This window comes from Scardinius erythrophthalmus (assembly GCF_964197995.2).
Source record: "Scardinius erythrophthalmus genome assembly, chromosome: 3".
Classification (NCBI taxonomy): domain Eukaryota; kingdom Metazoa; phylum Chordata; class Actinopteri; order Cypriniformes; family Leuciscidae; genus Scardinius; species Scardinius erythrophthalmus.
In genome coordinates this window covers 55,804,742-55,831,581 of record NC_138223.1, presented here as the reverse complement: position 1 = coordinate 55,831,581, position 26,840 = coordinate 55,804,742, and the positions used below count along the sequence as shown (strand labels likewise).

Sequence of the window (26,840 nt, the reverse complement as noted above, 5' to 3'; positions counted from 1 at the left end):
CAGAGGGGTTAACAGCAGCATTTATGATGGAAAAAAGAGCTCTTGGGTTGTGATTATGTTTTTCAATCAAATCTGAAAAATACTTAGACTTTGCCATTTTCACCACCTTCTGATATTGTATCAGGTTGTCCCTAAGTATTTCATATGAGACTTGCAGCTTGTCTTTTTTCCACCTTCTTTCGGCCCTTCTGCAGACCTGCCGAAGAGCACGGGTATCATCATTGAGCCAGGGCTCAGACTTTGGTTTGTGTTGTTTGGCTTTTAAGGGAGCCAAAGAGTTTAAAATATCAGTGGAGGTGGTATTAAAATGATTAAGAAAATCTGCACCACTCCAGTTATCACAAAATAAGTCAGATGATTGAAACACCTCCTTAAAAACAGCTGTAAATTCAGTACAAGTAGTCGGCGTGATTTTACGAGACAATCGAACAGCCTTAGTGGGTCTTGTGATATTAAAACAAATGGGCACTCTGAAAGTAATAGGCTTGTGATCAGAAATAGCATGATCTTCTATTTCTAAGTCGCACACTGTCATGCCATGTGAAAGCACCAAATCAAGAGTGTGACCCTGTTTATGAGTAGAAGAATTCACAAGCTGTACCAAATCGAAAGAGTCAATAAGGCTCAGAAATTCTTTAGCTAATAAATTAGCTGGACAACACACATGTATGTTGAAATCCCCAATAATTAACAGTCTATCAAAATTGGGGATAATTCCCCCTAGAAAGTCAGAAAACTCATTGATAAAATCTTTATGAGGTTTAGGCGGACGATAAATAACAGAGATCGCCACTGGGTTATCCAATTCCAAAACAAATGATTGCAATTCAAAACTCGAGTAAACATCAGTCGCTAACATCCGACAGCAATAGTTCTGTTTAAAAATAGAGACCAGTCCTCCCCCTCGGCCCACAGATCGAGGAGAGTTAAAAAATGAACAGTCAGTTGGTACCAGTTCAGAAAGAGGGCTCCTATCCCCTGGAGTAAGCCAAGTTTCCGTGATAAATAGAAAATCTAGGCTGCGTGAAGTAAAAAAGTCATTGAGGATCACCGTCTTATTAGCCACTGACCTGGCATTGATCAAAGACATCCTGATCTGCCGCGACTCGACGGTCCGTTCTGTAGCCCGGCATAACGAACGAAGGTGACTGGCGCAAACGCCGCCGCGGCGCAGACGGGGTGAGCGGCTCTTTGGACGTTGATCCAGCGGATCACCTACAATCGGTGTATTCCATACACGCAGTCGTTCCAGCGAACGCCCTACAACGTAGCGGCCGCACCCTGCCACGTAAGCACGAAGGCCAGCGCGATGCAGGAAATCCGATTCAGACATCAGATGGAGCTTGAACTTGACCGCAACACCTCCGCGCCTTCCCCGTCTTTTGCGGCGCTTCCTTCCAAGCAAAGGACAGTGGAGGCAGCGCAGATAGTCAGGTATAGTCACCAAAGTAGAGTCAAACTGAGTACCACACTGAACGTCATGGCATAGCTCTTCAGTGATGTCTTTGATATCAAGCAGCGTTTGACGATCGTATGTTAAAAGTGATGAAACATTTTGTAAAATAGCGGACACAAAACACGTTAAGACAAAAAGACGAGAAAGTATAACAGCTAACGGACGGCAAGCCACACACACCGGCGCCATCATCCAAGACCAGAACATACATCACGTTTTCAGAGCCGAAAGATGAAGATGATTCACACGCTCACACGCTCACACGCCACACTGTGTATTTCTCACACTGAAAAGGCAATGCCAACCAAGTTGTCCTACAAGCTTTATATATAACATTGTATATGAGGCGCGGGCACACAAAGTGAAGTTTTCTGCCGCCAGCACGTATCTCGGCCAGACTGCGTTCGTTAGTAGGCAACATAGATGCGCGAACACACGGAAGTTGACGGAACATTCTCGGCCACTGTACGTTCATTACTAGGTAACCAACAACATCGCGCGAACACACGTCGTGATGATGGAGAAGGTAAGTTGGAAGAAAGCTCGTCTAACATTTTAAGGCTAGAACATTTAAAATATAGCCCATCGTAAACATTATTATTGATGCAGTCAAAAACTCTACAACTACTTTGCAACCAGGCCAGAAGCTTTGGCTCAGTTTGGCTAGCTTACGTTATCTGAAACTAAGGGAAATGTTAGTCAAGTCAAGTCAAGTCAAGTCAAGTTTATTTATATAGCGCTTTTCACAACATAGGTTGTATCAAAGCAGCTTCACAGTAATAAATTAGAACAATACATCAATGTTTGTTTCTAGTGGAACGTTAGTGGGTATGGGAAGGAATGAAGATGTATTTCTTCATTTTATTTTAAATACATTTAAATGTATTTATTTTATTTTAAATTATATTATATATTATACTGTATTAATAGTATTTCTAGTTACAATAAGGCTACATACGTATTAAAGCAGGGTGCTCTGGGTAATATTTTATATCCTGTCAAAACATAACATTACATTAATCATTGATTGCCATTGCATTTGTATTTTTCAAACACTTGCAACACAAAACACATTTCATAAGCTGGAGTGTGCTCTTGTGTACACACACAAACACACACACATACCTTAAAAATACTCTCAATGTCCCACCACACAATAAATCATTATACCATTTCGACTAGACACATTCAAAATGCAAAAATATTTGTTTTTCTAAACTGTTTGGAGCAATTTGTTATATTTTTGTCATTTTTGTAACTTAATTGTAATTTTGAAATATAACATTAAAGAGTATATTTGATGTGATTAATTGCTCTGTCATTTATCAGATTTACCAATTGTTATAATTTCAATTTGTGCTGGTTAATTATGAACAATGGGTAAAATTGGGGGGCGGGGACAGGTGGGGGCGGGGCTCCATTAGGGCTCCTCCCCCAACCGCATGTGATCTCACTCCAAGATTTTGATAAAACTTGAGAACACTGTCATTTACTCTCCCTCATGTCATTCCAAACCCATCAGACCCATCAAATTATTTCAACACACAAATTAAGATATTGTTAATTAAACCTGAGAGATTGTCCCTAAAAGTAAAACAACTGAATCAAGCAGTTTAATCCAAATTGTCACATCCTCCAGCTGGAGTGCATTTGAGCTCTTCCAGAGGACACTTGTTTTGTCTCTGTGTCACTATTAAGGACTACATTCCCCACGATCCTTTGCCTGGACTCATTATGTCTTCATTCAGTACACTTGTGTATTGTTACCTTGTTTGCACTGGCTTATGGTGCCTTCTTTCTCAATGGGTCAGGTCGGCCCGACAAACCCGACGGGACCCGCAGGTTCGGGTCGAAAATATAAACAAATGACTCGAGTCGGGTCGGACCTCGGGCTTAATCTAAAATTTAAAAAATTTAATTTAAAAAAAACTAAAAAAATTATTAATCATCGCTGCTGTTCACCGTAAAGAAATTCTGGCTGCTGCGTGTAACGTGCATCATGGAGAGGGGAGGGGGCAGACCTGACGCCGCTGCGTACACGCCTTTAGCCTGGAGAAGAAGATGGAGTTGGTGAAAAGTAAACTTGCCACAGGTGAATTCACTGTCGCTACTACAGCCTATTAATATATTTAAAGTTTGTTGTTTCAGTTGTTTGTATTGTTAAAAGTCGTGAACATTAAAGGGTGATTTGAATTCCCATCTGCTGGTCATGATAATACATGTATGAGAAAAAAAAAAATCCGACACGGCGTCGGGCGGCGGGCCGGGTTCGGGCAGATAATTCATGTTGATGTGTCGGGTTACATCGGGTCCGGGCTTTAAAAGCCACGGGCCGGGTCGGGTCGGGTTGTAATTTTCAGGCCCGTTGAGAACTCTAGTGCCTTCCTGTGCATTCTTTGTGTAGTTATGCTAGAATGTTGCCACTGTGTAGTGATGGGAAACCAAAGCTTTCTGAAGCATTTGAGGCTTTCATCAAATTGTGCCGAAAAAGGTTCATTATTTGAAGCTTTTAACACAATGTGCATTAGTGACATCTGGTGGTCAGACTTGTTTTTTCCAACATATCTAACTTATCATCACAGAGCAGAAAAAGCATGTGACCAAACATAGCTTCGGAAGTCTGTGACATGCAAGTGTGGGATCAATACAGTTCTATCTAATCTCATAGAAATGAATGAGACCACAACTAGTGTCATGTGTAGCCTGGCCAATGGATTCACATATTGATCAATAATATAAAATATACAAGTAGGCTATGTGATCACAATTATATTAATTAATTATAATATTTTAATTAATTAATTATTAATATTTTGTGTGTTCTGTTTAAAAAAAAAATATATATATATATATAATTGTTTTAAACCAGCTGTTCCGACCTTTCGACACTGCATGACGTTCGAAGCTTCAAACATCATCAATCATGTGGTATTGTCATTTCGATCAAAGCATCGGTACAGTGTGATACATTAGTGCTATGAAAACTGAGTCGGAGCACCGGAGCCCCGGTATCAACCGTCCCATCACTCCCACTGTGTGTCTGAGCGCCTGTATTCTTGTCCTGGATCCTGTGTTCTTGTCGTCTGCCTGGTTGTTTGTATTTTACCCTGTCTGGATAATCTTGATCTCGGTATGTTTGTACTCTTGCTTGCTTTTGACAACTCTTTGGACTACCTTCAATTAAGACTGCATTTGGATCTTTAGCCAAGTCTCAGGAGTGTTTTTAACACGGTACAAACTACTACTAAAGGCAAGCTCAAACTACAGGACTGTAAAACTACCTGACTTGCTGTGGTGCTCTCACTACAGAACAAAGTTCCTTGCCATCTGTCTTCTTGTCATAGCAGTGCTCATACACAACACAGCTGAGGTGCATAAACCTCAAGTCCTTTGGTCAAGCTCTTGTTGGCCGCCAGCCAGAGGTTTGGTCGTATACCTTTTTTCTTTGACAAAATCTTTCTGCAACAGCAAATCCAAATCATTTGGATCCATCACATTTTTGCCAACCCCCAAAAAGTGGCAATTTTAACATGCTATAAAAATGATCTGTAAGGCATTTTGAGCTAAAACTTCACATACACACTCCGGGGACATCAGGCTTATTTTAAATATCTTAAAAATTAGTATAATAGGTCCCCTTTAAGCTGTACTGGGTTTAAGAGCTACAGTAATTTTAGAATTAAATGCTATGTGAATTCCCTTTAGACGAAAAATGTATTAGTCCTAATATTAGGAGCAACATGTCCCTAATTTTTAAGAGTTGCTTAGGAGCAACAATTAGCTGTAAGATTTTTTTTTGTGAATACAGCCCCTGATTTTGCATCTGTCACGTGAACCACTGCAGCACACACCAGTGTGCTCCAGACCAAAGACAGGATAGCACAGAGTGAATCATATGTGCAGGTCAGCACAGACAACAAATCATTGCAATCAAACATTGCAAAAAAAGACCACAACAAAATATTTAAATAAGTACTGCAAATTGTTATAGCAAGGTGTTACCCTTTAACACTAGGCTCTATCGGATCCTAGTAGGAATTAAAAAATATATGGGTTGTAATAATCTGGTTTTTCTTAAAGCTAATTTAGTATTAAAGTAACAGTTCTCTAAGCTTACACCCTCAAAATTTAATATTAAAAACTGTTCACTGTTTTCTCTTATGAGATTTGAGGATTCTGCTGTATTACATCAGATAAAGCAAGCTAAAAATGATGACCATAAAATATTATTTCTTAACAAAAGATCCCTCTTAGGTGAACCCTAATTACATTTAGTCTCACATATGAGTCGTAACGTCTAAACATACATGAGAAACTGCAGAGAGCAGTTTTGATCCTTCAGTTTGCCGTTGAGCAGCTGGACTCCTGATTCTCCTGGGTGATTGTAGCTCAGGTCCAGCTCTCTCAGGTGTGAGGGGTTTGAACTCAGAGCTGAAGACACATAACCACAGCCTTCCTCTGTCACCATACAGCCAGACAACCTACAGACACACACACAGTCAGATCATTAACAAACACACATCAACATTATGACCGGCTGACTGTAGATTATCCCTTATATGCTCTAACACACCTCAGTATCTCCAGCTGACAGTTTGGACTCTTTAGTCCATCAGAGAGCAGATTCACTCCTGAATCCTGCAGGTCGTTGTTACTCAGATCCAGCTCTCTCAGGACAGAGTTTGAGGATTGTAGAGCTGATGATATCATTTCAAAGGACTGACCAGTGAGATTACAGCAGGCGAGACTGAAAAAGATTAAAACAAATTCAAACAAAATGAAATTCTTAACCTAATTTTTCAACTGTATTTCCATTATATCATTATTTGTAAAAGATGTACAAATGAAATTATTAAGACACAATTTAAAACATTAGTACAAAATTAAATACGCACAGAGCTTTTTTGCAGTTGATCACAGCTGGTATCAGTCTTCTTCTCCCCTCATCTGATGTGTTGTATTTCTTGAGGTCCAGCTCATCCAGCGCCTCCTCTGACATCTGAAGCATATAGGCGATTGTTGAGCAGTGAGCAGGAGAGAGTTTCTTCTCTGAGAGTTTGTCTGATTTCACAAACTCCTGAATCTCTCTGGACAGAGTCTGATCTTTCACTTCCAGCAGACAGAGGAACAGATTAATGGATCTTTCAGTGGATGGTCCATGTCCATCTTTGATCTTCTCTTTAATGTACTGTGTGGTTCTCCTGATGCTCTCTGAATTGTTCTCTGTGTGTGTCAGTAGATCCTGTAAGAGTCTCTGATTGGACTCCAGTGAGATGCCCAGCAGGAACCGCAGGAACAAATCCAGCTGTCCATTCTCACTCTTAAGGGCTTTGTCTACTGCTCTTTTCTGTAAATTATGCAGTGAATCTAAACACACTTCTCTATTGCTGCTTATGTGGTAGTAATACACATACAAAGCAGCGAGAAACTCCTGGACGCTCAAATGAATAAAGCTGTAGACTTTCCTCTGATAAATCACATATTCCTCCTTAAAGATCTCAGTGCAAATCCCAGAATACACTGAGGCGTCAGTGACAGCTATGCCGCTCTCAATCAGGTCCTCCTCATAGAACATCACATTGCCCTTCATCAGCTGTTTGAAAGCCACTTCAGCAAGTTTCACAATCACTTCTCTGTTGGACTGCAGAAGTTTCTCTGGATCTTTCTCTTCATACTTCTGATTCCTCATGTTGATCTGAATCAGCAGGAAGTGGATGTACATTTCAGTCAGAGTTTGAGGGATTTCTGCACTCAAATCTTCTTTCAGGAGCTTTAGAAGCACAGTGGACGAGATCCAGCAGAAGACGGGTATGTGGCACATGATGTGGAGGCTTCTTGCTCTTCTGATGTGTGAGATGATTCTGCTGGCTTGATGGTCGTCACTGATTCTCTTCCTGAAATATTCCTCCTTCTGAGGCTCATTGAACCCCTGAATCTCAGTCAGACGGTTGATGTATTTGGAAGGGATCTGATTCGCTGCTGCTGGTCTGGAGGTGATCCAGATGAGAGCAGAGGGAAGAAGCTCTCCTTTCATGAGGTTTGACATCAACTTACCCACTGATGAAGTCTCAGTCACACCAGAAACTTTCTGAGCGTCTGAAAACATCAGTGTGATTCTGCTTTCATCCAGACCATCAAAGATGAACACAACTTTACACACCTTATAAATCTTTGAGTCCAGATCTTGAAGTTCAGGATGAAAGTCCAGCAGAAGTCTGTGGAGACTGTACTGATATTCTCGGATCAAGTTCAACTCTCGAAACTGAAGCACAAACATGAAATCTACATCCTGATTGGCTTTTCCCTCTGCCCAGTCCAGAATGAACTTCTGCACAGAGACGGTTTTCCCGATTCCAGCGATGCCTTTAGTAAGAACAGTCTTGATTTGCTCTTTTTCCTCACATCCTGGTTCAGGTGAGGCTTTAAATATGTCATTGCAATCGATCGGAGAGTCTTGTGAGTTTTGTGTTTTGGCCGTTTTCTCCATCTGTAAAACCTCATGTTCTTCATTCACTCCTTCTCTCTCTCCCTCTATGATGTAGAGCTGTGTGTAGATCCTATTCAGGAGGGTCCCATTCTCTTGGAGTTTGTTTCCTTCAAATAATCTCTCATACTTGTTCTTCATGCTGGTTTTGTGCTGGTCTTTGACTCTCTGCAGGCCTCCAGTCTCTTGTGTGTGTGTCTGCCAGTGCGTGTGTGTGTCAGATCTGATTGGCTCATGTATCTTCCCCCTGCTGAAAAAATAAAAGAGCAGCAATTGCAGTGATCACAATGAGCATCAGAAATATCATCAGTATATCAGTTTCTGGATTTGACTTTGGTGTCCCTTTTCAAGTTGCACCCTTGTGTAGTGCATATGTCCCTTGTGTTATTTCATTGATTTTCTTGAAATTCTTTTAAATTATCTTATTTATCTGAGATGCACAACAGTAAATTAGCCAGTTAATGTTTATACTAACAGAGGGTCAGAGGTCACTGGTCCATCACTGAAAGTGAGAGGTAGCATCATGGATCTGCTACTCTTCAAAGACACACCGCTAGGTTCTGGAGACTCTGATCTCAGTCTCTTCCTCCTGCTGATACTGACAAATAAAAACAGAATGTTAGCTATTAGGGTAGGGTATTACGGTAGTACCATAAGGAATGTTGTGTGTGGGGCAGGTATACTATTTAAAAAGTTAATATGAACATGCATGCCTGCAAATACATTTGTGCAATGCCTTTCTGCTGTGCCCTGTGTAGTAAATTATGTGTAGAATTAGCGCCTTATGGAATGTTTCATTTAATTTTGCAATAAAGATAAAGTTGGACTTTCACGTAGTTGCTCGCGCTGCAGTTTATCAGAAGAAGGGGTCTGAAATTATTTAAAAATCAAGCATCACTTAATCAACATTCGATAAGGCACTAATCACATTATATGTTAATATATATATTAAAATCAAATTATAATGATTGGAATTTTTGATATACATGTTTTGCTCTCCAGTAAGGGTTGGAAATATGTGGAAAGAAGATATATGGGCAAAAATGCTCCTGATAGTTCAACAATGTGACACGAGCAAGGGTGCTGTTTATATTTCATATCTGAATGAATCTGTGTTTTTGAACAAATGGGGGCGGATCACTAATTCACTAAGTAATTCATATAAACAGTAATTTGCTTTGTTCCTGAATGATTCAGCTGTTTTGAACGAATCAGTTGAAGGATTAAGTGACTCAATCATTAAAACTTGCTGCCACCTACACAGCAAAATCCCCAGTGTTAAATTAACACTCACAGTGTTTATATGAGTCCACACTCAGAGTGTTATATGTAAAACTGAAGCAGTGTTAAAGTTAATGAGATAATTAAGTGACTAATTGAGTGATGATTGAGCATTATTGAAGACACCTGATGTTAACAAGCAGAATCACTGAAGGAGAAAACTGTAATTTTAAGTTACCATTATGGGGATCAGTGTTTGCTTTAGTTGGGGTCTTGACCCTTAAATCATTAACTTTAGATTTTGTTTGCCTCCTGTATTTCAGTTATAACAGCCAGATGAACAAAGTGAAAAGGTGTTTTGATGGTGTTGGTTGTGTTTTAATGTAATAATTATTTCACAATCATTAAACCTCAATCACTGAACTTACATAGAGCCTAATTCTGAATTAGATATACTTTATTAATTACAGCAGCACTGTCCTTGAAAAGCATAATATTTTTAACTTTTACAATGTAATCCAAATAATTTCCTGAAAGTTTTTCAAATACATTTTTGTTATATTTTTTTTAGACACAGACATCAAGAATCAGCCTGTAAATCTCAACAATGGTGACAATAATAAAGCATGTTGCAGTGCATTCTGGGTACCACCAATCAAAACTCATTCATGACTCCCATCATGCATTGCTGCATGAATAAATAATGAGCTTATGTTCAGAGTTGATCTGTTTGTCACCATTGTTGAGATTCATACGCTAATTTTTGATGTCTGTGTGTGCCTGAAAATTATTTTATTTTTTTTCGTAATTGATTTAATACTATGGATTTCATTGAAAAGGCTAAAAATGGCATGCTCGACAAGGACAGTGCTGCTATAATCCATTAGGTAAACTTAATTCAGAAATTATACTCTCAATGAGTTCAGTGATTCAGGCCAACTAATGATTATGTTAAAACACAACCAACACCATCAGCTCACATTTGCTCTTTGTTCATCTGGCTGTTATAAACAAATTACAGCAACCAAACAAAATCTAAAGTTAATTAAGTAAGGGTCAAGAGTCCAACTAAACTAAACACACATCATCGCAATGGTGACCATTTCAAAAATAAATTTTCTCATTCAGTGATTCTGCTTATTAACATCATATGTCTTCAATAATGCTCAATCATCACTCAATTAATCAACTAATCACTTAATTATCTCATTAACTTTAACACTGCTTCAGTGTTAATTATAACACTCTGAGTGTGGACTCATATAAACTCTGAGCAGTGTTAATTTAACACTGGGGATTTTGCTGTGTACGGGCGGCTTTAGCTTAGGGCTGGGCGATTTAAATCCTGATATTGTTATGCGCATCTCGTCAGTAAAGCCGGTTCCTTGATTAGTAGTAAATCACCATCACCTGCTTTCAGATGGAGCGGCATTTACTACAAAGAGCCGTAGTTAACTGACAAGCTGAGCCATATCACATTAATATCACGGACGTATCGCCAGCGATAATTAATGCGATATGGCTCAGCTTGTCAGTTAACTACGGCTTTTTGTACACAGCAAAAACTCCAGTGTTAAATTAACACTCCTGGGAGTGTATTAGTCCACACTCAAGAGTGTTGAAGTTAATGAGATAATTAAGTGATTAATTTAGTGATGATTGAGCATTATTGAAGACACCTGATGTTAACAAGCAGAATCACTGAAGGAGAAAATCACAAATTGTAAGTTACCGTTATGGTGATGGGTGTTTGCTTTAGTGGGGCTCTTGACCCATATATTATTTAACTTTAGATTTTGTTTGTCTGCTGCATCTGAGTTATAACTGCCAGTTGAACAAAGAAAAAAAAGTGATCTGATGGTGTTGGTTATATTATGACAATCATCATTTGAACTTGATCACTGAACTCATTAAAATCCTTCTTTCTGACTTTGTTTTATGTTGTTGGTTGCAGCATAACTGAGAATCTGCATAAATGCCCAGAATTTTTGATATAATATAAAGGATTTCTTAAAAGTTGTTTAAAAAAAAATCTTTATTTTAGGCACACACAGACATCAAGATTCAGTCTATGCATCTCAACAATGGTGAGGAGCAGAATATTCAATTAAGAAAAGTAAATTACATAGACAATTCATTTCATAATTTATTCATACTGCAATGCATGATGGGAGCCATTAATGAGTTGTGATTGGTGGCAGCCACTGCAACATGCTTTATTATTGTCACCATTGTTGAGATTCACAGGCTGATTATTGATGTCTGTGTTTTACATGAATTTACCTAAATGTCTTTTGATCAGAACAATATTTATTAAAAATTTTGAATTATAAGTACTGATAATCATAGCCTGAAGAATCATAAAACTGCTGCTAACAAGATAAACCAAATTATCTCAATAAGTTTCCTTTTTCAGATCACAGCATGATTATGTCAAAACACAACCAACAATATAAGATAACACTTTTCATTTCCTTCTCTCTGGGCCTCGTAGTGTTTTTGCGCTGCGCGTCTGTGTTGCACGTCATCACGCATCACCCACATGACCGGCGTCGGCCAAAAGTGAGCCTACGTGGTGACGTGTAACACGGACGCGCTGCGCAAAAACACTACGCGAACCAACTAGAGGTCCAGAGAGAAGGAAATGAATAGTGGAATAAAGTCGTTATTTTTGTTTGTTTTTGCGCACAAAAAGTATTCTCATCGCTTGATATACTTAAGATTGAGCCACTGGAGTCACTTGGACTATATTAACGATCTCTTTAATAACTTTTCTGGGCCAGCAAGTTTCGGTCACATAGCAGCCTATGGAGAATTCAGACATGGCTCAGATTTCATCAAAAATATCTTAATTTGTGTTCCGAAGATGAACGAAGGTCTTACGCGGTTGGAACAACATGAGGGTGAGTAATTACTGACAGAATTTTCATTTTTGGGTGAACTAACCCTTTAAGCTCAATGAGGAGTGTGACACGTTAATCAAATCCTCTTGACAAACTTTTTTATTAATATAGTTTATCAGATGCTTTTCATTAGGGCTGCATGATATTGGAAAAAAACTAACATTGCAATATTTTGTTTTTCTGCAATATATACTGCGATATGAAAACAATTTCACCTGATGATTTGAATAGCTCTATTTGTAAAGAATGAATCATTCTAGGATGATTCAGGTAATTTTGTAAGGTAGTGCATCTGCATAGAAAATAATAAACACATTACAAGCATCATACAATTGAACAAAGACAGATGAAATAAGCAGTGCTTTATGTTTTTCAGGTAAATTAACTGTATTCAGGTACAGACATTGAATAATCAAATGTAAAACACAGCATAGTATTCAATGTATTTATACATATAATTTATAAATTGATACGATTCATATAATTAAAGGATTAATTCACCTCAAAATAAAAATTTCCTGATAATTTACTCACCCCAGTGCCATCCAAAATGTCCATGTCTTTCTTTCCTCAGTGGGAAAGAAATTAAGTTTAATTATCTAATTAACTCAACACTGCTTCAGTGTTACTTTTAACACCCTGCTGGTGATTCCCATATGAACACCGAGCGGTGTTAATTTAAAGGTATAGCGGAGGATTTTCTTTTTCCGGGTGGGTAGTGTAAACTATTGGTCCACCTAAGGGTCAATCATTCTGGTGATATGTTTACGTAAGGCCGTCGTACGTGCTCGTCCCTTAGTTTTCGCTTTCTGCGCATGCGCACTTTCAGGTGTTTATGTGTGGTGAGCTAGAGCTGAGCCTTTCATTGAAGCTCGCCGTTTCACCGGGTCCTTTGAAAATGTCTGAGGGTCGCAAGAGAAAAAGTTTGTACGAACTGTATGAGAAGAAGAGAAAGGCCTCAGAAGAGAGAAACAAGATCAGAGTGTTTTTGGGAGATTGTTTCACACGATGGCGTGCACTGAATACACAGGTTGGGCTTCCCACTGATGCCTCAGTTGCGAAGTTTCTACTCGACAGGTAAAGTTTGGCATGCTATTTGGAGAAAAAGTGCAAATCTTCTTTTGGAAAGTAATCTTGTATGAGCGATGCCGACAGCAACTTGTAAACAGAGCGTGCACGAGGAGAACCTCGCACACGTTTAATAGGCGTTCCCTCTCGGGAGCAGGTAGAGTGTTGCGCATGTGCATTTTTTCAAAAAGTGGAGAGGGCGGTTCTTATCTAAAATTCGGAAAGATCCTCCGCTTTCACGGAGGATCCACCTTTAACACTGGGGAATTTACTGTGTGGTGTTCTCTTTCTCTTTAGTTGTTTGATTAACTTTAGTGACACAAACAGTTGGGGGTATATTGGGCTGCTGTCACTTTAAGACGAATGCATGTATCCAGTACTAGTAATGATGAGCATCCGTTTTCTACACAGCAAAATCCCCAGTGTTAAATTAACACTCCTCAGTGTACATATGTATCCACACTACAGGGTGTTAAAAATTAACACTGAAGCAGTGTTGAAGTTAATGAGTTAATTAAGTTAACACTGAAGCAGTGTTGAAGATAATGAGATAATTAAGTGATTAATTAAGTGATGATTGGCCATTAGTGGTGACACCTGATGATAACAAGCAGACTCACTGAAGGAAAGAGAAACAAGAACAGAAAAAAGAGAAACACAAGAACCACTGACTTCGAGCCATTATTGCACTTATTATTTTACCAGTTTGACTTTATTTCTGTCATACATCTACACACGGTGTCGGAAAGTCTTTTATTTCCTGTCGTTTTATTTTGAAACTGTAGTGACGTCATTTTCTTTCCGAGCGCATCACATCCTCATTCCCGACTCCGCATTCTGTGGGATGGTGGCTCTCGTGTGCGTAACCTAAGCTAAAGTAAGTTTTCATCCTGCACTAAGATGCAAATATTGCCATCGGACTTGTTTAGATGTTGTCTACTTTCACCTGTTTTCCTGTTAAGTATCTTATATGCACGGTTTTGATACTTTCGTGTGTATTTCTTTAGTTAATAGGTATCACGTGGCTATGTTATAATCCGTGTTAGACTGGAGATTGTTTCCTTTACATTATTTCAGCCTTAAGCTGTATTCTCGAGTGCTATATTTCAGTGCTTATGCCCTTTAGTCCTACCGTTAAATCGTGTTTAGCCTCTGTGTCGCCGTCAGACACGCCTAGAGTGTAGTTCGGCACTCCCTGGCCATGCGCCCCTCACGTGCTGGGCGCATGGGTTGCAGTTGCGTCCGCTTCCACTAGAGGGAGCAAAGACTACCAAATCCATTTAGAATTCCTACTTTGCCTCATTAACCCTTTGTATGCCTGTATATTAGTTGTTTATGACTCTTTTCGGGTTATTTGACCAAATTAATATATGTAGTATTTTGATTCAATGTTTATTATTGTATTGGATATTACTGTATACCTTTGTACATATTTTTTTATACCTTTGTACACCGTGATTAATATTATTTTATTCTTTGTTTCTTTTATAGACCACACACACATATACATACATTTGTACACCAATGCCTGTACCCAAACTTCAATAATAAAGTTTGCTGGAATAATTTCTCCGTGCCCTTCTCTCTGACCGGAGCCCTGTCAAAGGAAACTGTCAGACCAGTATTATCCCCTTCAGAGTGTCCCACTCTATCACATGGTCCTTCGAGCCGGATCTGACAGCTTTCTGGAGACAATATGGAGCCAGGACAACCATCTGCAGATCCAGCAGTGCGTTCTCGACCCCAGCGGGAGATACAGTTACCAGCATCCCTTGCAAACTTTGAAGTTGGGTACACACCGAGAGTCACAGTACTTCCTTCCACCGAAGCTGAGGAACTCGGAGCAGCAGCCCCAGCTCACGACATCCCAATCCCTGATCCACTTTCACTGCCATTTGTGAGAGCAGATTCATGTCGATCCTTGGTATCTTCTCATCGTAGCAGACCGAGATCTCGAGCCAGTGCTACCTCATCAACCAAGAGGTCCGTAGCAGAAGGGTTATCCGAGCTACAGAGTGCCATGTTGGAGGAACAGGTCAAGCGGATGGAATTAGCAGAAGTGCAGCGGCAGATTATGGAGCAGACGCTAGTGGACGAGCAGTGTACTCTTCTAGACAAAGAAGCCAGAGACGCCCTCGATGAGAAGGAGGAACTTCTCAGAGAACAAGAACGGCAGAGACGTCGACTGGAGGAGAAAGCAGAGATGGCATACAAGAGTAAAGAGGCTATCACTAGGCATCAGATGTTGCGACGGCGACTGAAAGAGAAAGAGATGGAATTGGCGCAAGCAGCTCTTATCACGTCTTTCCTGAAGGAAGAAGGAATTAAGAGTCCAAGTTCCTCCAGGCCTCTCAGTGAATGTGAGTACAACCTAAGGTCCTCATCAGAAAATCAGCCTCTCCTAAACCACTCACAAGGTGCACAGGGACTGCTCCATTCCACTCCATCTATTCATGTTCTGCCACCAGTCTCCAGTGCAGTCATTAGTCCACCTGTCTCGACCAGTCTACCATCAGTCCAGCCCGCTTCACAAGTGAGTGCTTATACTACTACTAGTATATTTGCCCAGCCACAGCCTAAGTATATTACCATGCTTCCTCCTCTTGCAATCAACAACCCAGCTTCACAGTCGGCTCCCAGACCAGCCATGAGTGCTATTACCTCACATGCTCCGCCACTGTCAGTAGAACAGTATATGGCCCCACTTCGCCAGCCACAGATGGTCTATAGCCAAGCCCAGGTCCAATATGTGCCTCCACCTGTTACACCTCTACAGCCAGTGATATCAGCTGCTAACACAATGTCCTATCCTTACCCTGCCATGCCACCTTTGCCACGACAGGGCACAGCGCCTCTAGATTACAGGGCAGCGCCGGGTACAGACCTCATGGAGCTTCTAGTTGCCACATCTTATGGCCTTCCTAGACCTACTCTACCTCACTTCACCTCAGGTAAAGAGTCAGACTTTGCCCTGCTCAAGATGGCTTTGGACAATCTGCTCAATACACATGCTCACCTCACAGAGCAGTTCAAATATCGAGTCCTCCTCGATCACTTGAAGTTGCCAAGCGCCTACAAGCTAGCCCAAGCCTACATGTACCATCCAAAGCCATACACCTCAGCCCTCCAGGCTCTCCAAGATAAATATGGGCAACCGCGTCAGCTCGTGCAAAGCGAGCTGGGTGCCATCTTAAACTCACCTCACGTAAGATCTGGAGATCCAGAGGCATTTGACAACTTTGCCCTATCAGTACAAGGTCTAGTTGGCATGCTCCGCTCCCTCGAGGGTGAGAATGGCTACGAACTGCGATGCGGCTCCCACGTCGACAGGCTGCTCAGCAAACTGCCTACTAACTATCGAGACGCGTTTGTGGAGTACAGCATAAACCGAGGCATCCTGAGGACCGGCACTGACCAGACCTACACGCTTGAAGACTTCTCTGTTTGGCTTCAGTTAAAGTCACAAGCAAAGCGCATTTCATCTCGAGCAGCTCTGATGTTCCAAGACCAGCCTAAGCCAGTTAAGGGCCAAAGGAAATCCCAGGGTCCTTCATCTAACGTGTTTTACAACACTGAGAGCCAAGCTAAGGTAGCCCCTCCAGATCCTGCTCGCAGCACAAAGTCACCCAAAGTTAAACCCAGTGTGAAGCCTTACTGCCCGTACTGCGACGCCCGTGAGCATTACCTCAGCTTATGCCCCAAATTCAAAACGCTCACTCCATCAGAGATTTCCACCTGGATTAAAGACAGAGGCTGTTGGAGGTGTGGCAGGAACCATAAACCTGAGGCATGTACTCTCAAGAAGCCTTGTCAAGTGTGCAAACAGCAACACCTGACCGTGCTCCACGAAGTGTGTTTCCAAGAGGCTAAGAAAGTGTTAATGGTCAGTGCTGCTCCCGACACCATATATGTTGACCGTCCTAGTCGTCCACAGAGAGTCATGTTGAAGCTAGTTAAAGTGTGCCTGTACAATGCCGAGCACTCTCTGGAAGGTTTCGCTATTCTGGACGACGGATCAGAGAGAACCCTCATCCTTCCCTCAGCAGTCCGGCAACTCCATTTAGCCAAAGAGCCTGAAAGCTTGCCTTTGCGTACTGTCCGCCATGAGGTGATCCATCTACAAGGAGCCGCTGTCTCGTTCGACATCTCCCCAGCTCATTCTCCCAAACAAAGGTACCACATCTTTCATGCCTTCACTGCTGGTGAGCTGAGCCTGTCCGAGCATAGCTATCCTGTCAAGTCACTCATGCGCAGATACTCCCACCTGCAAGGTCTTCCTCTGCCGAAGGTTGACAAGGTCCAGCCGCTTCTGCTGATAGGCTCTGACTTTCCACATCTGCTGCTTCCCAAACAACCGGTCCGAGCAGGTCCTCCTGGGAGTCCTGTAGCTGTGCGTACTGCTCTTGGTTGGACATTGCAAGGCCCCGCCAACCTCAACCTCACTGGTGAGCACTCTCATTGCTACTTCACCATGTCTCCTAACTCAGAGCTGCAGCGGCATGTTGAACGACTGTGGGAAGTTGACATAACCCCGTATGCCAACGCCAAGACTGTGACCTGCTCCAAAGAAGATCAGCAGGCCCTAGAGCTGCTAGAACAGCGCACAGTCAAGGTAGAAGTGGATGGAGTAACAAGGTATGCTACTCCACTACTGAGGCGCAAAGCTAGCCTCACGCTCTGGGCTCCAAAGCACACATTGCTCCCACAGCTACGGAGCACAGAACGCCGTCTAGCCAAAGACACGGCTCTAGCCAACACCTACTGTCAAGAAATACAGAAACTTGAACAGTTGGGCTACGCCAAACCTCTACCTCCTGACACAGTAGACAGCTCCACAGAGTCCTGGTATCTGCCGCACCACGTTGTCCACCACAACGGTAAGGCAAGGATTGTCTATAACTGTTCCTACCAGCACAACGGTCAAAGTCTCAACAGCCAACTGTTGCCCGGTCCGACCTTAGGTCCTACTCTCCTCGGTGTACTTCTTCGGTTCCGAGAACACAGTGTGGCTATCAGTGGTGACATCAAAGCGATGTTTCATCAAGTTCGCCTGCTACCAGAAGACAAGCCCCTTCTCCGTTTTCTCTGGAGAGGTATGAAGAGGGAGGAGGAACCAACGGTGTATGAGTGGCAGGTTTTGCCATTCGGGACGACATGCAGTCCCTGCTGTGCCACGTACGCCCTTCAGCGGCATGTGAAGGATAACAGCAGCGGTCATGAGGACATCCTACACCTTGTGGAGACTGCCTTCTATGTCGACAACTGTTTGACCAGTGTCACGAACGCTGAGGAAGCCAAGACCATCATCAACCGGATGCGTAAACTGCTCTCAGCTGGAGGCTTTGACATCAGGCAGTGGGCCAGTAACACCCCCACAGTTGTTGAGCATCTTCCATTGGAAGCGAAAGCAGCAAGCACCGAGTTGTGGCTCTCTCAGCCTCGACAAGATCCCGAAGAGCCAGCCTTAGGCCTTCGCTGGAACTGCCTTACCGATCGCCTTGGTTACCGCCACAGACCAGTAGAGTATTCACAGCCAACTCTGAGGAACGTCTATAAGGTGATGGCAACGCAATATGATCCCCTCGGATACTTAATTCCATTCACCACACGAGCGAAGATCCTGATTCAAGACCTGTGGAGAGTGGGAGTTGGCTGGGATGAACCGATCAGACCAGAGGCTCTGCTGGATATCTGGACACATTGGGAGAGAGAACTAGTCCATCTTCCACAAGTGGAAATCCCCCGATGCTATGTCCCATCAGTAGCAGACACTGGGCCACCCAGACGAGAGGCACACATCTTCTGCGACGCCTCTGAAAGAGCCTACGGGGCCGTCGCTTACCTCCGCACCCAAGACAATCAAGGTGAAGTCCACGTTGCATTTGTGATGGCTCGGTCACGAGTGAGCCCTCGCAAACAACTATCCATGCCACGCCTCGAACTGTGTGCTGCTTTAGCCGGAGCCCAGCTGGCTAAAGTCATTATGACAGAATTGTTACTCCCTTCCCAGCAAGTCACTCTCTGGACTGACGCGATGACAGTTTTGACGTGGCTCAATTCCGACTCGTGTCGCTACAAGGTCTTTGTAGGAACTAGAGTCACAGAAATTCAAGAGCTCACTGAAAACTCGACCTGGCGATACGTCAGCACCACTGACAATCCAGCCGATGACCTTACTCGCGGCAAACCCTTGCTCGAGCTCAGCCAACCGAACCGGTGGAGCCAAGGTCCACCATTCCTCCGACGACATCCAGACTCTTGGCCAGTGCTTCAGTTAATAGAAGCCCAAGAAGCTGACGAGGATGAACTTCGGAAGACATTGTTCTGTGGAGCCACCACCTGCTCTCCGACCACGACACTCAGGTCTGATATAGACAACTGGGACAGTCTTCTCAAGGTTACCCATGAGAGCCTTCATGGGGCGGCTGATGACCAGAGCAGCCTCACCATGACAGCAGCTGACGTCCAAACAGCAGAGCTACATGTCCTCAGACAAGCCCAGAGTGAGTCCTTCCCTGAAGAGGTGGAAACTCTTGCTGCTGGTAAGTCCATCTCGAGACTGAGTCGCCTGTTAATGCTTGCTCCAGAGTATGATGAAGCTGTTGGCCTGTTGAGAGTGGGAGGTAGACTACGCAGAGCAGAAGATCTTGACCCAGATGCGATGCATCCTATCATCCTCGATCCCAAATCTCATGTTACGAAGCTGCTCATTAAGAAATATGACAGTGAACTGCTACATCCTGGTCCCGAGCGGGTTTTCGCCGAAATTAGGAGAAGATATTGGATACTCCGGGGAAGAGAGTCCATCAAGCGTCATCAGCACGGCTGTGTTGAATGTCAGAAATGGCGAGCTACTCCAGTGGTGCCTCAGATGGCAGACTTACCCCCTGCCAGACTCCGCTTATACAAGCCACCTTTCTGGTCGACTGGAGTCGATTGTTTCGGGCCTTACAACGTCAAGGTGGGCCGGCGCACAGAGAAGCGGTGGGGTCTGATTTTCAAGTGCATGACGACGAGCTGTGTGCATCTTGACCTACTGGAGAGCATAGACACTGATGCTTTCCTGATGGCTCTCCGCCGCTTCATCGCTCGCCGCGGCAAGCCATTTGAGATCCTGTCTGACAGAGGAACCAACTTCCGAGGTGGAGCTGCGGAGCTGCAAGCCAGTTTTGCCGCTTTAGAAGTTCCTCTTCAAGAACAGCTGGCCAGACAGCAAATCGAGTTCCGTTTCAACCCCCCTGGGTCTCCACACTTTGGGGGAACGTGGGAACGAGAGATCAAGTCGATTAAGTCAGCTCTCCAAGTCATCCTTCAGGACCACACCGTCGCCGAACCTGTGCTGCAAACTGTGCTGATTGAAGTGGAGGGAATACTCAATGCTAAACCGCTTGGGTACATCTCCTCCGATGCTGCGGATCCGGATCCCGTCACACCAAATTTACTGTTGATGGGACGCCGCGACGCATCACTCCCGCAGGCTGTTTACGCATCTAGTGACCTTCTCAGCAGGAGAAGATGGCGCCACAGCCAGATCCTGGCGGACCATTTCTGGTCCAACTTCATCCGTCGCCACCTCCCGGACCTTCAGAAGCGGTCGAAGTGGCACAAGGACACAGACAATCTGACTGCTGGCCAGGTAGTGATGGTGGTTGATTCGCAGCTACCCAGAGCCCAGTGGCCCATCGGGAGAGTGGTGAAGACCTGTTCCGGCTCGGATGGACGAGTTAGGGCAGCTGAAGTCAAGATCAAGGGACAGACCTACTTACGGCCAGTCGTGCGCCTTGTGCGGCTGCCAGCCTGGGAGGATGAAGACGACGCCAACTAAGTAGACTTTCCTTTGGGATTCAAATTTATTGCTAAATTTGGGGGCGGCTATGTCGGAAAGTCTTTTATTTCCTGTCGTTTTATTTTGAAACTGTAGTGACGTCATTTTCTTTCCGAGCGCATCACATCCTCATTCCCGACTCCGCATTCTGTGGGATGGTGGCTCTCGTGTGCGTAACCTAAGCTAAAGTAAGTTTTCATCCTGCACTAAGATGCAAATATTGCCATCGGACTTGTTTAGATGTTGTCTACTTTCACCTGTTTTCCTGTTAAGTATCTTATATGCACGGTTTTGATACTTTCGTGTGTATTTCTTTAGTTAATAGGTATCACGTGGCTATGTTATAATCCGTGTTAGACTGGAGATTGTTTCCTTTACATTATTTCAGCCTTAAGCTGTATTCTCGAGTGCTATATTTCAGTTCTTATGCCCTTTAGTCCTACCGTTAAATCGTGTTTAGCCTCTGTGTCGCCGTCAGACGCGCCTAGAGTGTAGTTCGGCACTCCCTGGCCATGCGCCCCTCACGTGCTGGGCGCATGGGTTGCAGTTGCGTCCGCTTCCACTAGAGGGAGCAAAGACTACCAAATCCATTTAGAATTCCTACTTTGCCTCATTAACCCTTTGTATGCCTGTATATTAGTTGTTTATGACTCTTTTCGGGTTATTTGACCAAATTAATATATGTAGTATTTTGATTCAATGTTTATTATTGTATTGGATATTACTGTATACCTTTGTACATATTTTTTTATACCTTTGTACACCGTGATTAATATTATTTTATTCTTTGTTTCTTTTATAGACCACACACACATATACATACATTTGTACACCAATGCCTGTACCCAAACTTCAATAATAAAGTTTGCTGGAATAATTTCTCCGTGCCCTTCTCTCTGACCGGAGCCCTGTCAAAGGAAACTGTCAGACCAGTATTATCCCCTTCAGAGTGTCCCACTCTATCACACACGGTCTTATTTAGATTTAACAGAAGTTTAGATGGTAATGTTTTATGGAATGTTTCGTTTCATGTCACCATTATGGTGGTCAGTGTTTGCTTTAGTTGGGCTCTTGACCCTTTACCCTTTACTGGTTGCTCCAACTCTGTGCTTATAAAGCATATGTGTTGTGGCAAGAGAAACTATGATTTGGACTGTGTTTCCTGAAAGCATCGCAAGCCTAATTTGATTATAGACCATTTGTTGCAGTTGGTCTGTGATCAAGTTAAGTTTAAGATGCTTTTGGAAATACAGCCCTGGTTATGTTTCAATGATGAAATTACTAGTGACCTGATTCAATGATGTCACCCAGTATTATTAACTAATTATGTAATTGTTACTGCCAGCAATGTTTTACAGATCTGAAGGATTTAAAATCACACACTGCCATCAAGAATCTACATATGAATCTCAACAATGGTGACAATCAAACAAATGCTTAATGTTGCAATGCATGATGGGAGCCACCAATCAGAACGCATCAATGGCTTACATCATGCATTGCAGCATGAATAAATTATGCAGCTGAATTGTCCTGTAATTTTCATTGTTTTTTCTGTTGGCTTTTATTTTGCTATTGTTTTGTTCTGACTTTAGTGGCTTGTTTTGTGATGTTCAGAGTTGATCTGTTCGTCACTAGTTTGTTTATTGTCACCATTATTGAGACTCATATGCTGATTCTTGATGTCTGTGCGTTTAAACACAATAACTTCCTTGATCAAAGTATTCTCAAAATTGTTCATATTGCTGTTGGACCTCAAACTGTGGAATCTCAGAGCTACAATCACCAATACTAAAACAAGACATCAAGCATATAGTCAAAGATTTAGATTCTCACATCAGTGAATCAGGACACTACATGATAATGTCATTATCATCAAAACATATTGTGAGCAGGTCATGTTTTCTCTTGCAGTAACAAATGTGCTTTATAAACACAGAGTTGTAGCATCCAGAGAAAATCTAATATTAAAAAATGAAAAGTGTCAAGAGCCTTAATTATCTTAATTATAACTTAATTATCTCATTAACTTCAACACTGCTTCAGTGTTCATTTTTAACACCCTGTAGTGTGGACTAGGGCTGTGCGATATATATCGTGAGATTGTTATGCGCATCTCGTCAGTAAAGCCGGTTCCTTGATTAGTAGTAAATCGCCATCACCTGCTTTCAGATGAAGCGGCATTTAGGGCTGAGGAGATAATTAAGTGATTAATTTAGTGATGATTGAGCATTATTGAAGACACCTGATGTTAACAAGCAGACTCACTGAAGAAGAAAATCACAAATTGTAAGTTACCATTAAGGTGATGGGTGTTTGCTTTAGTTGGGCTCTAGACCATTATATGTTTACTTTAATATTTACTGTTGTTTGTCTGCTGATTTATAACAGTTAAATGAACAAAGTAAAATGTTATCTATCTTATAGTGTTGGTTATGTTTTGACATAATCATGCTGTGATCTGAAAAAGGAAACTTATTGAGATAGTTTGGTTTAACTTGTTAGCTGCAGTTTAGTGATTCTTCAGCCTATGATTATCAGTATTTTACTTATTCTAAATATTTAATAAACATTGTTCTGATCAAAAGACATTTCAGATAAATTCATTTAAAACACAGACATCAATAATCAGCCTGTGAATCTCAACAATGGTGACAATAATAAAGCATGTTGCAGTGGCTGCCACCAATCACAACTCATTAATGGCTCCCATCATGCATTGCGGTATGAATAAATTATGATGTGAATTGTCTATGTAATTTACTTTTCCTAATTGAATATTCTGCTCCTCACCATTGTTGAGATGCATAGACTGAATCTTGACATCTGTGTGTGCCTAAAAGAATCATTTTTTTTAAAGCAACTTTTAAGAAATCCTTTATATTATATCAAAAATGCTGGGCATTTATGCAGATTCACTAACCAATAACATAAATCGAAGTCAGAAAGAAGGATTTTAATGAGTTTAGTGATCAAGTTCAAATGATGATTGTCATAATATAACCTACACCATCAAATCACTTTTTTTTTCTTTGTTTATCTGTCAGTTATAACTCAGATACAGCAGCCAAATAAAATCCAAAGTACACATATAATGGTCTAGAGCCCAACTAAAGCAAACACCCATCACCTTAATGGTAACTTACAATTTGTGATTTTCTCCTTCAGTGATTCTGCTTGTTAACATCAGGAGTCTTCAATAATGTTCAATCATCACTAAATTAATCACTTAATTATCTCATTAACTTAAACACTCTTGAGTGTGGACTCATACACTCCCAGGAGTGTTAATTTAACACTGGAGTTTTTGCTGTGAAAGAGCCGTAGTTAACTGACAAGCTGAGCCATATCGCATTAAGTATCGCTGGCGATACGTCCGCGATATTAATGCGATATGGCTCAGCTTGTCAGTTAACTACGGCTCTTTGTAGTAAATGCCGCTTCATCTGAAAGCAGGTGATGGTGATTTACTACTAATCAAGGAACCGGCTTTACTGACGAGATGCGCATAACAATCTCACGATATATATCGCACAGCCCTAGTGTGGACACATATAAACACTGAGGAGTGTTAATTTAACACTGGGGATTTTGCTGTGTATCTCTGTTTACAACTCATAACCGACTGCGTTTACGAGGAAACTTGTCAGGACGGGCATTTTGACTTAATTTTCTGTGGACATGTCCGTTCAAGCACAAATAGATAAGAAAAGGAAGGGAATTCTGTGTTCATGGACTTCTCGTGTTGTCTGCGTGGCTCTGTCTGCGCACACACAGTAAAAACCCCAGTGTTAAATCAACACTGCTCAGAGCACATATGGTCCCACTCTACAGAGTGTTAAAATTAACACTGAAGCAGTGTTGAAGTTAATGATATAATTAAGTGATTAATTAAGTGATTGGCCATTAGTGGTGACACCTGATGTTAATAAGCAGAATCACTGAAGGAAAGAGAAAAAACAATAACAGAAAAAAGAGAAACAAGAACTACTGACTTCGAGTCATTACACATTGTTGCACTTATTATTACCAGTTTGACTTTATTTCTGTCATACATCGACAAAAGTTCTTGAGATTCAACAAAAGTTTAGACGGTAATATTTTATGGAAGTTTTATTTTCAAGTTACCATTATGGTGGTCAGTGTTTGCTTTAGTTGGGCTCTTGACTCTTTTCATTTTGTTAATATTAGTTTTTCTCTGACTGTTCCATCATTGTGTTTATAAAGCACATTTTTTTCTGCAAGAGAAAACATGACCTGCTCACAATATGTTTTGATGATAATTACATTACCATGTAGTGATCTGATTCACTGATGTCATTCAGAGTCTAAATCTTTGACTATATGCTAGATGTCTCATTTTAGTATTGGTGATTGTAGCTCTGAGATTCTACAGTTTGAGATCCAACAGCAATATGAACAATTTTGAAAATACTCTGTGTAAAGAAGTTATTGTGTTAAAACACACAGACATCAAGAATCAGCATATGAATCTCAACAATGGTGACAATAAACAAACTAGTGACGAACAGATCAACTCTGAACATCACAAAACAAGCTACTAAAGTCAGAGCAAAACAATAGTAAAATAAAAGCCAACAGAAAAAAACAATGAAAATTACAGGACAATTCAGCGGCATAATTTATTCATGCTGCAGTGCATGATGTCAGCCATTGATGCGTTCTGATTGGTGGCTCCCATCATGCACTGCAACACTAAGCATTTGTTTGATTGTCACCATTGTTGAGATTCATATGCTGATTCTTGATGTCTGTTTGTTTTAACAAAATAACTTCTTGATGTCTGTGTGTGATTTTAAAACTTTCAGAACATTAAAACATTGCTGGAAGTAATTACTGTAGTGAAAAACTAATAAAACATGTGGATAATCAGTTTATAATGGGTGCCATCATAGAATCAGGTCACTAGTAATTTCGTCATCAAATCATAACCAGGGCTGCATTTCCAAAAGCATTTTAAGCCTTACTTGATTGCAGACCAACTGCAACATATGGTCTGTACGATCAAATTAGGCTTGCGATGCTTTCAGGAAACACAGCCTAAATCATAGTTTGTCTTGCCACAACACATATGCTCTATAAACACAGAGTAGGAGCAGCCAGAGAAATACTAATGTTAAAAAGTAAAGGGTCAAGAGCCCAACTAAAGCAACCACTGATCGCCATAATGATGACATGAAACGAAACATTCCATAAAACATTACCGTCTAAACTTCTGTTAAATCTAAATAAGACCGTGTGTAGATTAGGGCTGTGCGATATATATCGTGAGATTGTTATGCGCATCTCGTCAGTAAAGCCGGTTCCTTGATTAGTAGTAAATCGCCATCACCTGCTTTCAGATGAAGCGGCATTTAGGGCTGAGGAGATAATTAAGTGATTAATTTAGTGATGATTGAGCATTATTGAAGACACCTGATGTTAACAAGCAGACTCACTGAAGAAGAAAATCACAAATTGTAAGTTACCATTAAGGTGATGGGTGTTTGCTTTAGTTGGGCTCTAGACCATTATATGTTTACTTTAATATTTACTGTTGTTTGTCTGCTGTTATTGTTTTATAACAGTTAAATGAACAAAGTAAAATGTTATCTATCTTATAGTGTTGGTTATGTTTTGACATAATCATGCTGTGATCTGAAAAAGGAAACTTATTGAGATAGTTTGGTTTAACTTGTTAGCTGCAGTTTAGTGATTCTTCAACCTATGATTATCAGTACTTTACTTATAATTCTAAATATTTAATAAACATTGTTCTGATCAAAAGACATTCAGATAAATTCATTTAAAACACAGACATCAATAATCAGCCTGTGAATCTCAACAATGGTGACAATAATAAAGCATGTTGCAGTGGCTGCC

The 26,840-nt window shown here is 41.5% G+C and overlaps 1 protein-coding gene across 1 annotated transcript in view; it reads right to left on the bottom strand.

Annotated features, from left to right (window-relative positions):
- Positions 1–26,840, bottom strand: part of LOC308687466 (NACHT, LRR and PYD domains-containing protein 3-like) — a gene marked incomplete at its 3' end in the record, with an annotated part of 51,156 nt that overhangs the window by 6,961 nt on the left and 17,355 nt on the right. The window contains exons 3-6 of the mRNA XM_081360037.1: positions 8,412–8,538; positions 6,352–8,180; positions 6,030–6,203; positions 5,764–5,937 (exon numbers count right to left, since the gene is read on the bottom strand). Of these exons, the coding sequence (XP_081216163.1) occupies positions 5,764–5,937; positions 6,030–6,203; positions 6,352–8,180; positions 8,412–8,538 (2,304 nt within the window). The remainder of the gene's footprint in view (positions 1–5,763; positions 5,938–6,029; positions 6,204–6,351; positions 8,181–8,411; positions 8,539–26,840) is intronic.